This window comes from Trematomus bernacchii, unplaced genomic scaffold (assembly GCF_902827165.1).
Source record: "Trematomus bernacchii unplaced genomic scaffold, fTreBer1.1, whole genome shotgun sequence".
NCBI lineage: Eukaryota > Metazoa > Chordata > Actinopteri > Perciformes > Nototheniidae > Trematomus > Trematomus bernacchii.
The window spans coordinates 9894328-9909807 of NW_022987564.1; the positions used below are offsets into that span (position 1 = coordinate 9894328).

The 15480-nt window shown below is 41.2% G+C and overlaps 1 protein-coding gene across 1 annotated transcript in view; it reads right to left on the reverse strand.

The window, feature by feature from the left end:
* Positions 1-9400: 9400 nt before the first annotated feature.
* tshz1 (teashirt zinc finger homeobox 1) overlaps positions 9401-15480 on the reverse strand; it is a 28184-nt gene continuing 22104 nt past the window's right edge. Inside the window, exon 3 of the mRNA XM_034125330.1 lies at positions 9401-13986. Coding sequence (XP_033981221.1) covers positions 10655-13986 — 3332 coding nt within the window. The 3' untranslated portion in view covers positions 9401-10654. The remainder of the gene's footprint in view (positions 13987-15480) is intronic.

The following is a 15480-nucleotide window of genomic DNA, read 5'->3' on the forward strand; positions in this document are numbered from 1 at the left end:
ACATGAATTCCAAATAGAAAGTCCAACACAGTAATGAGTAAACACACACACTCAGGCCCCGTCCACATGGAGACGAAAACGAAAACGAACCGAAATTCGATATCAAAAAAGTCTTCCGTCCACACGGAATCGGCTGAAGAAACGTGTCCGTCCACACGAGACCACTCGACCCGCTGGAGACGCTGTTGTACATATGCCGGGCCTATAAGTGGCGCTGTACTTCCGCCACAAAATACACCAAAAGCAGCGAATAAGACCGATGACTATTATTATTATTATTATATTATATTATTACTGTTGCTGATGGTTGTGGTAGAGGAGCTGTATATTTTGCACTAAAATCTGTATCATGGTCAGTAGCGCCTGGAGCACGAACGCAACCCTGTGATCCGCCATTGTTGTTATTGTTGGCGAAACGCATCAGCAATGACGCGGGTGACGCGGGGGTGAGCAGGAGAGGTGGGGCTATGGCGTCATCGTTTTCAGGGAATGATCGTATAGGGCATACACACGGAGCCGCAAGCGTTTAGTCCTCAGACCTACCCACTTTGGGAGCCGTTATCAAAGTGTATCGGATTCGGGCTCCGAATCCGCGTTTCCGTGTCGGCCTCGTGTGGACGAACCGTCTATACGATAGAGAACGTTAGCAGATTCAACTGATATCGTCTCCGTGTGGCCTCAGTTGTCAGCTGTCATTCTGCATGAAGCGGAGTAGCCTCTTTAAGTCACAAGATAAACATCTCAAACCTGATTTCTTATCCGAGTTGTAATGGTCTCAGATTACATCTACTGAAATGCGTGTAAGAAAACAGCTGTTAGTGTTTTTAGCTGCATCAAACTAACTCATCACATTAAAACAGTTTAGTCAAAATTCAGCTCTTGCCACCATGCTGCCGCTCCTCCAACGCCCGCCTGTCATTCCTCCGTCACTGTCTTCTGACTGTGATCATGATTGTTGAATGACTGTTAATGAAAGAGATAACAACACTCTCCGAATGATACCAACTTTATTCAGTGCTAAAAAACGAATTAACAGCAATATACAGTATATGCAGTGGTTTACACGGAGAAAAGGGAAGGCCTGGTGTGACTTGCAGGAAGTTGGATCCAGGACACAACTTACCCTCAGTGGATATGTTAGGAACGCTAAAGTGACAGGCCAACATCCATCCGCCTCCTCAACTTGTCTATTTATATGTATATTCATATTCATGAGCTATTGGACCATGCCCTGTTGGCGATGCATTAAGCGTTATTGGAAAATCTGAATCTCAGTCCTTCCCCCTGGCAACTGACAGAGAAAGATTGCAGTGCCCAAGTGACAAAGGACTGGCAGGGCCTGCTACTAAATCATTGTACTGACGTGGGCAATGAAAGCTGAATCTCATCTCTGGACTTGTAAAAATGACTCTACCCTTCACTTTGGGCATTAAGTGGAGTGTTGGTTCTTCTATTAACACATTTCCTAAACTGGTTAGTCATTGAGCGTCTCTTTGAAGCAAGGCGCAAGAGGAACACATGATGCGATCATTCAGGACTGATTTTCTTTGTGACTCTCAAACTTTTATCTGTGTATAAACAGATGAGAGCATTTTGATCTCCGAGCCCAGTATCAGATGGGATGGCAGTTAACCTTTAAGTCAGCTGCTAATTTTTAAAAACTGCAAACTTAAAGAGACTTTGTAATTATCAGTGTCTAGTGCGCCAAAGGCTGCCTCACTTCTGTGACAACGAGCACTTTTGTTCTTACAAAAATGCAATCATAATAAACAGAACAGAGAGAAATAAATAAATATAGTAGCTGCATTTAAACTGTGCATTGAATTAGAAAGCATTTTTTAGAGGACAGTGTTTGCACATTATGTAGTAACATTTGGGTACCACTTTACAATAAGACTACCCTTATAAAAGGTTTACCAATAGTTTGTAATTCATTTATTAATTAGGTTGTGAAGTTATGTGAACACTTTATAAATCATGAATAAGCTTTTTATAAGACATGAGATAAACAGGGCAACTGTGACCGGTTGCTTGCCAAATAGTGAGCCCACATTTATCTGTACTGCTAAGCCTTATATTGGCTACCTAGCTTACTTCGTCTTCTTCACCAGCCAGCATCCTTGGTATCTGTTGCTCACTGAGTTGATTCTCGCTAAGTAGCCAATATAAGGCTTAGTCATCTTGCCAAATAGTGAGCCTGTGTTGAAGTATGAAAACTATGTTATAACTGGTTCTTAAAGGTAGGGTAGGTAAGTTTGAGAAACCGGCTCGAGATCGCTAGAATTTGAAAATTACACAACCGGAGAAAATCTGCCACTTCCTTATAGAGCCCCTCCTCCAACACACACGAACGCGCACATGACCAATGAGGGCACGAGATAAGTTTGTGCAGATGGAAGGCTGACAGGCAGGTAGGCCATCCAGTTATTTTAGCCGGGCCGGCTAAAATGATTGGTCGTACTTTTTACAGTACTACGGCTTCCACAGATGACATTTTATTATGGATTTTTTGTCAAAGCACTTAAGATATTCATTGCTATCGGGATGTTAAGAGCATTCCATGGAATATAACAAAAAGTGTATCTCGAGCCGGTTTCTCAAACTTACCTACCCTACCTTTAATGATTAATAAAGTGTTTATAACCTAATTCATAACCTAATTATAAACCCTTTATGAATCCTTTATAAGGGTAGCCTTATTGTAAAGTGGTACCAACATGTGCAATTTCTAATGAAGTGTATTAGTTTGAAATGGGGCAAGGTGTGGTTGATATTTCAAGCCTATGGAGGTGAACATGACACACTAGGCTGTGTGCAGGACGAGAAGTGAATAGCACCTTAAATAAAGTAAGTATATGATCATGGAAAATCAAAACTGGTCGTATGAAGTTGTGGAGGAAGTAATTCGATGTTTTACTTATTTAATAGTAAAATACTAAAGGGTAAAAGTACAAAAGTATTGGCATTAAAATGAACTTAAACTCACAAAAGTAAAAGTACTCATTGTACAGAATGGGCTATTTCAGAATCATATGGTTAAAGCTGGCTTTTGATACATCACTTTAATGTTGCATCTGGCAGAAATAAAGTATAAAGGGAAATAAAGTATAAACTTATTGTATATAGGCTACTGCTGGATAGCTATACCTATATCACAATTTAAAAGTTGACAATAATTAACAATATAATAATTATACACAGAGCTGTACAGTAGCTGTAACTAAAGTGGTCAATTACATGTAGTGGAGTTGAAATATAAAGTATCAAAACATGTCGATACTCAAGTAAAGAACCTTAAGATTTTTGTTTAATACTTCAGTAAATGTACATTCCTCCACTGGTCATAGGATAAGAAACAATAATGAAATTCCACACTGAGGTAAATATTAGTCACAGCAACGTATGAAGTTACAATAAAGAAATGTCATATTCTTTGGCTGAAGTGATACTATGAAAGGTAATAAACCACAGTGTGTACAAACAGAGTCAAGAAGCAGTTCAATAAGCCTTCATCTTGCATGTATCACACACTAAAGCCACTCAAAAACTGAATAAACACGACAGCGTGCACTTTCCCCCGGTGAGCAGGCGTCATGTAGTGTGTGATGTTAATGCTGCTGCACTGCAGCACTTGATCATCACTGACACGTGTCCTACTGTGCCTCCAACTTGAACACAGTCCAATTCAGAGTGAGTCATCAAAATGCCAGAGGGCACAGGTGAGAGAAAAACAGCCCTTTGTCTTGATAAAATGCCACTTCGCCACCACAAATGCCTCTCACTGCAACATCATAGAAACCTTAATATCGAGTCAAAAAATCCTGTTTTCTCTAAAAACAGGAAAACATGATGGAACAATAGGATGGATCCTTTCATGTGCAGTGTCAATAACTATAATACCTTCAAATGAGTCCTTTTTCTTGAACTACATTCAAGATGAGAGTAGTTTGCATCAGAAACATCCAATTATTCATTTATTAAGAAAATACGACTTTGCATTGCTTACTTATTACTTAAATCAGTCTCCCTCACTTCTCTTATTGTCAGCTTCCCTCCCTCCATGTCTGTTCCTCCCCCCTCTCTCTCTCCCCCCGGCTCCGGCACTTCCTTCTTCAGTTCTTCCTTCCAGCCTCTGACAGTGGTGCTGCACATAAAGACGCTGCTACCTTTGCATAATGCGGATGCTCCTTCTGTAGGTCGAATGAATTCCTTCGACATGTGTCAGAAGCTTGCCGTGTAGGCTTGGACTAATGATGGCACAGCGGCCAGCCCACTGCCCCTCAGCATATGCCCACTCTCACAAATGTGTGTGAGTGTAAGAGTGTGTGTGTGTGTGTGCGCGCAGGGGGTGGCAGGGTTCGTCATGCTGATTAAAAGCAACCCCCCCCTCACAAAGCCCCTCAGAAAAAGACAGCAGGGAACATGAACCACTGTCAGGTTGGCCCAGATGAGGACACAGGATCCGTGTCACCTGAATTTACCGGCCTAATATGACAGCCAAGTTGTGATCCCTTGTCTGGGACGTGTCACGTTTGCAGAGTTTGGGCTTATTCTCATGCAAATGATGTCAAGTTTGGACAGAATGTGAATGAGACTCGTCACACTGTCCAAGGGTCTAAACCAAACCACATGACAGAGGTTTCTCCCACAGCTCAACATGAAATAAATACGACATTTGACATTCAAACCTGGCAACCAATACCAGGAATAGTTCAAAAATAATGAGGGATTTGTGAGAGGAACCACAGCACAACCAGTGTAACCTATTTACCTTTTCTTAGGTCCTAAATAGCACACATCCTTACTCCGATAGGAACACGCAAAGTACGTTACACATACATACACTCACATGCTGTTGCCTGCGAGAAAACATGTTTACAGTTTGGACAGGTAGCCTTCATTAACATCAGCCGAATCACAAGTAGTTGATGACACAAAATAACAAGTTTAACTTTTAGGGCTTTTAATTCCATAACATTACATTTGAGAGGGAAATATTACCGTTATAACAATAGTTACTGGTTACTTTATAAATTATAATATTATAAATATATAAAAAATGATGTGTTATTTTAAATGAAACTACCATTCAGACAATGAAGTAGTGAAAATTATCCCCACATCGACCAACTATGTCACACAATTAAATAAACACTTACAGATTCATTCTTAAATGATTGTCCAATAACATGGTTATACATAATATAACACTGACGGGCTGGTCTGCTTCATGATTGCTTTTACGTTGATACTCAATCTACATTTTGTTGGTTTAATTCTGCTTTTCCTTTAATAAGTTAAACTAATAGTTTGGTAATGCTGCTTTTACCGTAGGAAAGTAGTTAAATGCTTCTTTAGCTACAGCCCATTTTTTGCGGTAGGTCCACGTCATTCGTTCAATAAATACAAAATAATAATGTGGAAAATTACAGCATCCACAAAAGAAACCACATTGTATATAAATGTCTCAATATTTCTGATACTTTGACACTTGGTGACGGCGCTGCACACCTGTGGGCTTTACAGCAGTGGAAACGGCTTTGATAGATCCTAAAAGACACTCCATCCATTCAGCACGCTGGCAGCCGTCATTATTCTCGAAAGAATCGACTTTGTCACTTCTCCATTCTTCAAGAGCCTCTCCCTCGGCCTGATGAATTATGTCGTCTGTATCTTCCAAAACAAGGCTCATTCCTGACAGGTACACAACACTTTACAAGACGGTTCTGACTGCCTGCAGATCTCAGCGGGGACAAACGTGTCAACGAGCGATCGGATTGAACTCTCTGTCCATGATGAGATGTCTCGGGTGATTTTAAACCTTCAGCTTCTCTTCAAATCCTGCATTGAGGCTTAATGTTTTTACAGAAAAGTTTAAGGTGCTATATTGTTTTGCTGTCAGAACGTCTGCCGCAGAAAGAAATGAGTCTGCCACATCAGGAATATTTATTTGTTATGTGAGAAACAAGTGAGGTCCCTTCTGATGGATTACAACTTCAGACATCTTCAAGTAGAGTCATCATGTGGACGAAAGGAATCATATTATTATTAACTATCAAAGTATAAAGGGCCAGTAAATACTGAATGTTCTTAACCAACAGGCAAGTGTAGGTAAAATCAACAAGCAAAAGCAAGTTGACTAATCAACAAATGAATCCAAGAAAATGTCTCAAGATCTACCTTTACTTGAAGTGATTCAAGTCATTTATTAAGAACAATTTGAAACTCTTCTCTGGTTACAAGTCAAATGTAAAGAATTACGTTTATTCTTGAATATCTTTAGGTATTCAAAGTATTGGGTTGGATAATAGAAGATATTTTAACTGATTCCTGAAGAATCCGAAATGATTGGTTACCATTAATAAAGCCACTAATAAGACACCTCTTATTAGAAAGTAGTAGTAATCCTTTTAAGTTGGATGTACTCAATAAAGTCTCTACGAAGAGCATCCTACCTGCTGTCATATTCCAGGTAGGAAAATGATGGTAATAAAGTTATGTAGGTCACTTTTGATTATTATCATACACCTTCAACAATGAACTTAAGGACAACAGTGAGTTGACTTCTGAAATCAGACCTACTGTATACTTTAATCTATGGCCTTATAATGATCAACATGTTTCGTCTTCCAAGTTGTAACGTGTCCCCTTCTGAAACAGCTCACATTAAGGGATTTCTCTAGATCTCCTTCCCTCTAGAGAGCACACAGGTTTTGAAAGTGTCGAACAAAGCCAAGATCAACAGAAGGTTGCCCAGAAAGCTGTGAGGGGCGACAAGAAAGCACAGGGTTCATTTACCAAATCGCACATGAGTACACATGAAATGCATGTCACAAGGATTCAAACTCTGCCCGCACCGCTGTGTGCATCTCGCTGACACGTAATACTTCATGCATGTACAGATGTTACTGCACTCAGTAGCAGAGCAGCTTACTGCGACTGGAAGCCTTCCGTTGTGATTATTATAAATGGATAACAGGCTGCATCACGACGCCTCTTGTCATAAACACCCTTTTGTTTAACATCAGATTTGTGCTGCTGTCTCGTGAGCCTCCGCTCACCTGGTAATGGTGATGACACTGAGCCAATTTATTTTGTGTTTGCTTTAAAGCAAACAAGATTCACCAGAGAACAAACAAAACATCGCCCGCCTGACAAAGTCATACGTGGAGCTTTTGTATCTGTTGTGACAAGACAAAGATGGCTTGTTTTAGAGACCATGTTTGAGACAACGACAACATCATAATACATGCATTCACTGAGCGAGGCTGAGTGGGACAGCTTGTGTTAGATACTCCACAGAGCTAACTCGGTTAGTCAAATGAAACCAATATGATGTGTACTATATGAACTATCTGCTATTGTAACTGTTTTCTGTCATGCCGTAAACTAGGATATTCTTTAAAGTTAAAGTGTTTTATTTATGCTCTTTTCTGACGTTTTTCTGAACATAAAATGTCTTTATAGGAAAAATTAATATTGAAAGAAAAAATGAAGAACATTTTAAATATATATCATGTTTATTATGTGTCTGGTTTTCAGTCTTCCTTGTTGCATATATTCTTTAACTTTCTCTACATTAGCTCCTGCACGCTGCCATCTATCATATGGCACCTCTATTGTGCGTGACTCTTCTCTGTACTTGCTGCTTCTGGTGTTTCCCCGCCGCACAGAGCGCTGCGAGGCTCTGGAACTCTATTGTTTCTTCAGGAAAACGCCTCGGGCTAGTGTTCAGGAGCTGCGTAGGGTGGGAGCATGTCGACTTAAATACCTTCAGTGGAGACATGCCATGGCCTCTTTTATCAGGTGTCTCACTAGCTGAACTATAAAGCGTAGCGCTATGTTAAACCATAAAGTCAAATCCTGTTTTTTTATGACAATGTTTTATTCCCCCTTTATAGGGATTATGTCTCTATTTGAAATTGCTAATACACATTCACTGATTTGGGCTCCTCATGGTGTCTGAATTAAAACACCTCACATTTATTTAACACTTTGTGCACCAGGTTGCATTAGAAATGTTGTGCTCAGTTTTCACTCGATAGTGTTGAACTGTATGTTACGGTGATTTTGACCATTTTCCTACCAGCCAGTTGAGCCAGACTTGTGCTCTGCCCACAAGAAGAAACCTGCTGCTAAAGAGGTTGTACTAACAAAGTAGTCTGATTCATTGGTAAATAGGCTAATTGGCTTTCTATCAGATAGTGAGGAAAAGATCAATACCACTCTCGCCAGCAGCTCTACTTGAAGTTAGCATTGAGTCTTGTTTGTTTAATCTGTAAGAAACAAGGTGTAAAGATAGGTTACCTAACCCTAACCCGGGTCAACAGGAAGTCAAGTACATAAGTATTTGTCAAGTATAAGTCCATCACATAACATCCCGTAAAGCAGCATTCTTATTATTTATTATCATTATTTAAAGTTTAAGTAAAAGGTTTGTTTGCTTTGTCATGCATATTTAAATACAAAATGTAATATAAGATATTATAGATAAATAACTAAAACAAAATGTGATTTAATTAACCAGTATTAAGAGTTGTTGGTCTTGTAAATTACATTAAAAGTGTACATTGAACTGGTAGATATGAGCTGAAACGGTCCCTTTTCAAGAACTAACAACATTACTTATCTATCTGAGGCCTTCTCCGCTAGACATGTAAAGTTTTAACTGTCAGCTGGAAGATGTGGACCATTCTTTGAGCTCTGAGTTGGATCACAACCCTCCTCTGCTATCATTCAGCGGCACAGCAGTGGACTCAAACCAGCAGTCTGTTTCTCCTGTTCAGCCTGCTGCGATCTCTAACTAAGGGAGTGCAGTGTGGAAAGAGCTGCTCTCCTCCTCTCCAAAGGGACTGAAGATCTGGCACCTGAGGCTGCTTAGCCATGTCAGAGTCAGAGACCCCGGCCCTGCAGGGTGAGCTTTGAAACCTGTTGCAGGGAACGCTGCTTCTACACTTCAGTTACTGAGATTAAGAAGGGCTGTTGCTAACATAGGAACAACTGCTGCTGCTCCCTCAGTGGGACCTGGAGATGGTTCAGTGATAGCAGCAAGCCCATATGAGAATACAAATTTGTACGACTTCCTGTGGCCGTCACTGTTTTTCCCAGTAAAGCCAGCTAAGATGGTGGCTCTGTCAGTGTATCAAAATCAAGCCCAGCTGAAAAATGGGAGGTTATGAATGCCGGGTTTTAATGTTTCTCCCAAAAGTCCCCTGAGTTGTTGAAACTGGCCCTCCTTTGAATTGTGGAAGAGTTCATTTATACACACATCCATAACAAGTCTGACAAACTGTTTTTCCTCTTAAAGATGCAGTACCATTTCAAAGCTTGTCGTATGATATTGTATTTTTGGTCTGTCTGGATTTCACACTCTTCCAAAATCACTCAAACAACACAGACATGTAATCCAGGACATGGAGTTTATTTCAGGATAAAAGAATGCCATTCTGAATAATTGGGTTGATGATAAAACCTGCAAATCTATCATTGGGTGAGGATTTATTTTTTCAATGTTATGTACAGGACCGTGCATCAGAGCAGACGGAGGTAAAATCTTTCATTTGATGTAAACCACATTGAAGGACCTACTTTTCACTGAAAAAGGACAATGTGGTCCGACAATATTCTGTAGTTTCATACATTTCCCCCCATTATTGTCAAGAAAATAACATTATAAAAATGCACACAGTACAAATAATGTTGAACTGCAAAGAGCAAGATATGCTGAAATACATGTATACACACACTTGCTGATTATTCATACAACAACTTTTAAACTTCATTAATTTTACAACTGTAGCTTCACAATAATAAAATCGGTAGCCTACTAACGCAAATACTGTACATGTTGAAACAACCAGAAAATTATATTTTACTAGAGAAACAAATATGCTAAACATTTTATAAGATTTTCTGTGATTTAATGGCAAAAACAATATAATATTATAGTTTGTCCCCCAAACTGCCATGTTGAACAAGGGAATTAAAACTCAAAAGGGTTATGTGTTGTCATTTTAGCCACACATTTCTTCATCAATTTACACTTACTTAAAGTGCTGAAATATTCTTAATACTTTAGAACATCTTATTTCAGATGGCTACTTTTATAACCATATACCTTCATTTAAACAGCCAAACCTGCAATTTGATAAACAGGGAAATATCATTATGGTTGAAATTTAGTAAGACATAATATGTTTACTGTTTACATAAAAACATGCACAAACTGTCTCATAAATAATATGCAAGTTTTGTTGAAATATATTCATCTTGAAAAAATCATTCAAAATCAGTCATCAAAATAAGAGTCCAGTTTTAAAACAGATGGACTTTTCCCAAAGGCTCAGATAAGATGCAGTGCATTAGGAAAGCAACAATCAGTCAGTGACTATAGTGCCATGGCCCCTGCACCAATTTGGTACGTGTATGTCAACAAAAACTCTACTCTGAAAATGTAGCTTTGAGCCTCTGCAGTGCAAGATCCTGCCATTTATGGATAACAGAATAATTACAGTATGTGGTATTAAAGCTACCATGTTGTCATTACAATATGTGTTGTAACAATATTCAATACAGGTGTGGCACTATCTGTTGTGACAGATTGTAGCTTGGAGTTATAGTGCAACAGTAATCTGTCATGCTATCAGCTTGATCTTCATTGTTTGTCCAACTCTCTCACAAAGATAATGTGGTCCTCTGGCGACTTTCCGTGTGATTTGCAAAGGTGCAATTTGATTGCATGTTTGCTCGCAAATGTCCGATTGCACAGTGTGCACTGATATATTGAGCCAGTGTCTTCTTCTGTAAGTCCAGAGGAACTGAAAGTCTTGTCCTCTATTCTGCTAACTGGTTGCTGCTCTAATAAATCTATGGAAAGCTTTGAGAGGTCCTTCAGGGTAAACCCAAGGTGGGACTCCAAATGGTGAATGTAGGCGGAGGGAGTCCTAAACTGGGAAGCACAGTCATTGCACAAAAACTGAGGTTGGCCCGAGTCAATACTCTTTAGGAACTTTGTGCCACCTGTCCGCTTTAACTGGTATTTTACATTGGCCAGCCAATGTGAGATGGTGGTCATGGAGAGTCCAGTGAATTTACAGATGTGGACCCGTTCCTGGGGTCCCAAGTCACTGATCGCAAACTTCCCCTCAGGAGTTTCCTTAAGACATGAGACAAACTGGGCCTGGAGGATCAGGAGGTGCTGCGGATTCCAGTTGGACTGTCGACCCTTCCGTCTTTGGATGGGAGACAGCTCCTCCAGGCTATCCTCAAAAGAACAGCCATCAAGATCTGACTTCTCAGAGACGGAAGAAGGGGTTGTAGATTTTGGTGTCAAACGGCCCGTCAGATTTTTAACCATGTCTGAAATATCCATCAAAGCATTCTCCCGTAGAGGCGGAGGTGAGGACTGTGAGAAATCTTTGTAAGATGGTTTGCTGTTGTTGACGCTGCCATTGTTGTTTGGTGTAGAAGCACCCTTGGGCGTACTTCCGTTGGTGTTTTTGGATTTTGTCAAGTCCATGGGCTGATCTTCTTCGTCGCAGCACTGGCTCACGGGCTCTGCAGACTTAATCTGAGAAGAGTGGTTGTTGATTTTATAAAGCATTGCAAAGGGGTCTACAAATGGAGTAGCCACTTTTGCAGCTTTCCCCAAGTGGTTGTTCATGATAGACTGCAAAGCACTAAGAGGGTTCACAAGTGGTTGTTCAGGTGAGTGATCAGTGATGATGCTCAGGTTATTGCAGCCATTGCTTACAGGTTTTTTTGGTGAATCAACTTCACTCTTTATATGCGCCTGTACTTTACTCTCTGCCTGCTCTCCTTCTTTCCGTCTCAATTCATGCTGGTCCCCGACAGTATTTTTTCCTGCCCTTGAGCTTTTTTCTGGATTGGGTGAAGCCCGTTTGTCCTTAGGATTTGGCATTGGAGACTTTGTTGACCTGAACTTATTACGTACAGTTTTTTCCTCCATTTCACTCTTTACTGAAGTTTTCCCTGACACTTTCTCAACCAGCTCCTCCATGGCCAGCACATTGCTCTTGTGACTGGGCGGTGGAGAGGGGCTATTAGGTGAATGGATCAGTGTGCCTAAATCAGAGGAAAGTAGCTTCAAACTGTTGCTGCTGAACAGAGGCTGGACTTGTGCACATGATGGTAAAGTAGACTTAAAGCATCCATGAAGCTGATAGGCGGCATGAATGCTAGGGTATCCACCCCAGGTTGGTGAGCCTGTTTGGGCTTTGGTGATTGCACTTGAAACTGTATTCTCTAAAGACTTTATGATATCCAAGCCCCCTTTAGGGGCCTCTTCCAAGTCTTCTTCTCTAAGATATTGGTAAGATCTGATCTTTTTAGGTTTATCAGCTTTTTCGGGAAGATCTTCTTTCTCTTCTTTTATTCTTTTCTCTGGTTCCATTGCATCCATTTTCTCCTCCTCTGCCTCTTCATCTTTCATGACTTCATTTTTCTCTTCCGGGGCAGTGAGCGGCCGCGGGGAGCCGGGCTGTGACCTCCCATTGGGTGCTGGGAGTCGTGTGGTCGTCGGTGGCAGAGGTATTGACTGAAACTTCTCCTCAATGATAGGATCAAAAAATAACTGCTTACCCTTTTTAGAGGCTGAATTGGTTACTTTCAGAAAATGTCCTGTGACCATCATATGGGCTGTCAGCTGCTGCAAGGTGTCATGTGAACTGCCACATTCCATGCATTTGAGAATTTGGGCCTTGCGTGCCTCAAATTGCCAAGTATAACTGGCACCGTTCTGGTAACCGTATCGATTATTTGGAGTGACATAAGGATTGGTCACTCTATGGTCTCTAGGATGCTCTCCCATGTGTATGCCTGATGAGACAGACTCTGGCGAGCTCGGGGACATCAAGTCTTGAAATGCTCTTTTTTTGGTTGGCGGTACCAGCTTTGAAGTTAGCGCTGAGATTGGTTCTTTTAGAGGCACTTTCTGATAGTGTTTAGTTTTGATCATATGAACACTGAGGTCTTGCAAGGATTCAAAGGAGTGGCCACAGTACATGCACTTAAGAACTTTCTGGGCATCCTCTTTGCCTTCCATCTCCAGCAGAGACCGCTTACGTGGCTTGGACCACCTCCTGCTTTTATCATCCTCGCTATCCTTATTGTCATCACGGTAGTGGCCCGACTCGTTCATGTGCACCGTCAGGCCGACCAAAGTGTCATAGGCCCCACTACAGTCCTTGCACCTGAACTTGCTCGCACCTGTAAACACAGGGCCATAGAGCTTGCTGTTTTGCCTGTAAAGCTGCACGGTGCTGAAAAGGCTGTGCTCAGGAAGGAGTTGGTATGGGGTATGCTGAAAGGTTTTTGCCAACGCTGCCTGGTGCCAGTCATAGGCCAATCCTCCTGTGTTGCCAGAGCTTACACCGGTGCCACTGTTGCTCGACACTGCTCTGGTTGTGGTGCTGCTCATGGTAATATTAGTAGAGGCTGAGGGGTTGCTAGTGCTCGACCTGCTCTTCAGATGGATGTTGCCTGGGCTGTGACTGTTCAGGATCCCATTGCTCCCTTTGTGATTGCTCCCATTGTCCTTGCTAGCTGGGTCATTGTTCCCTTGTTTACTTTTTAGCATGTCAAGAGCAATGCTGGACCAGGAGGCATCCGAGATCAAGTTTGCATAGACAGATTTCATTTTTGCCAGACTGTCCTGTATTGAGAGACCATTAATGGACTCTGTGCTCTCCCCCGTCTTCTCCTCTACCTTTTCCTGGTCGTCAAAGGAGGACACGGTCTTAAGGTCCACCAGATGATCACTGGTGGTGCTGAGTGGAGAGGCGTACCCAGCGTCCGGGTTGGTGCCATTGCTGAGTGGAGAGTTTTCGCAGCTATAACGATTTCCTGCGTCCTCGTCATCGTGGTAAAGATAGTCTGCATCTTGACCATCCAGGGAAAGGCCATCATCTTGCAGATGTTCTTCTTCATCAATATTATCCAGTTTCAATTCATCCTCTGGTCCGTAAACTGGAAAACACAAAGGAGAGGAAAAGGGACATTAGATATGGTTTGTAAATATAACTTTCATACATTCAAATCAGACAAATTATGCATCCACCGCCCTTACTTTATGAGTGTAGTATGTGCAATAAACCTAACAAGGATTTGTGTCGATTGTCCCAGCAGAGGACACAGGTTTGCAATAATAAAGTGGCAAACATCCATATCTTGACAATGACAAATAGTCCTCTTCACTGCGCTGCCTAATGAAGCTATTGAACACTACATCTCAGCAAGGGTAGAGAGCAGAGATGAGCCACTGAAATGCTTCTGCTTAGTTTAAAAACTAAAAACAAGCACAAATGTAATATCATACAGAGAACAAATCCCCAGTGAAGATGATAGTTATTAATCATGTGGTGGTATCTGTTACTTCCCAATAGAAATGAAGACACTTTTGTCTCTTAACAATTGAAAAAGATACAGGAAAGAGAAGAATCTGCCTCACTGATTGCTCTTTTAACGACTTACTTTGATGTTTCCTTTAGAATATAGAGTCAATGTAACAATACATTAATAAGATGAATGTACTGCATTTGGGCCAAGATTTCAGAATACTCATCAATTCTAAGAAATGTTTCCTCATCAACAAATTAAAATGCAAGAGCAGCCTACAGCCACTAGTCGATGCAGAGTATTTCAATGTCTATTTTTGCTGCTGTAAAAGCTTCCACAGATCTGTTTCCGACTTTGATTTGCTCTGTTCTTCCAACATGCCACACATGCTATGGATTCACAAGTAAGAGATAGTGGAGGGAAACGCCAGCTGCATCAGCCCTGCCAAGCCATGGTTGGCTGGAGTCAACTTGGCATCAACTGTGGAAGTCCTCACAGCGTGGTGCTCGGAAACGGCCAGTGGACATGACAAGCCGTGTTGTTACTGCTTGTGCTCCCCGAGTACTCACAGCTTCAAGTGTGCCATTTTAAAACAAGAGAGAGATTTATTGTATCAGTGGAAAATGGCTGCCCACTCTCTGTAACTGTCAACAATTTTTACAAATCATTTGTTCAAAAAATAATCAAATCTGCATTATAATTCCTTCAGATGAGCGAGATAAACAATTAAAAAAGGAATAATTCTCCTCAATACTAGGAGGATACAAATATTTAAATATGATAATGGAACCAGATTAGGAGAGAAATATAAGAGAGAAGAAGTGAGAGGGAAATGTTGAGGGTTAAATATGCTAAGGCTGCTCCCCAATCCATTCCTCGTAAGATGCTTGTCTGAGGTGCCAGAATCAGTCTCCAGTGAGGAGGCAGATGTGCTGTCAGCTTCAAACAGCATGTAGCTCTCTATCCCATAATCGGAATGGACATAATACCTGATGTTTGTGAGGTGCCAGTTACTGCTGCCTGGGAAAAGCTGGAGGTCCAACAGCTGCAACTCTCAGCCTCGCATGTGTGTAAAAGAGTGTGTGTGAGAAAGAACGTACGTGCTCAAATGTACAACGTTCCTGT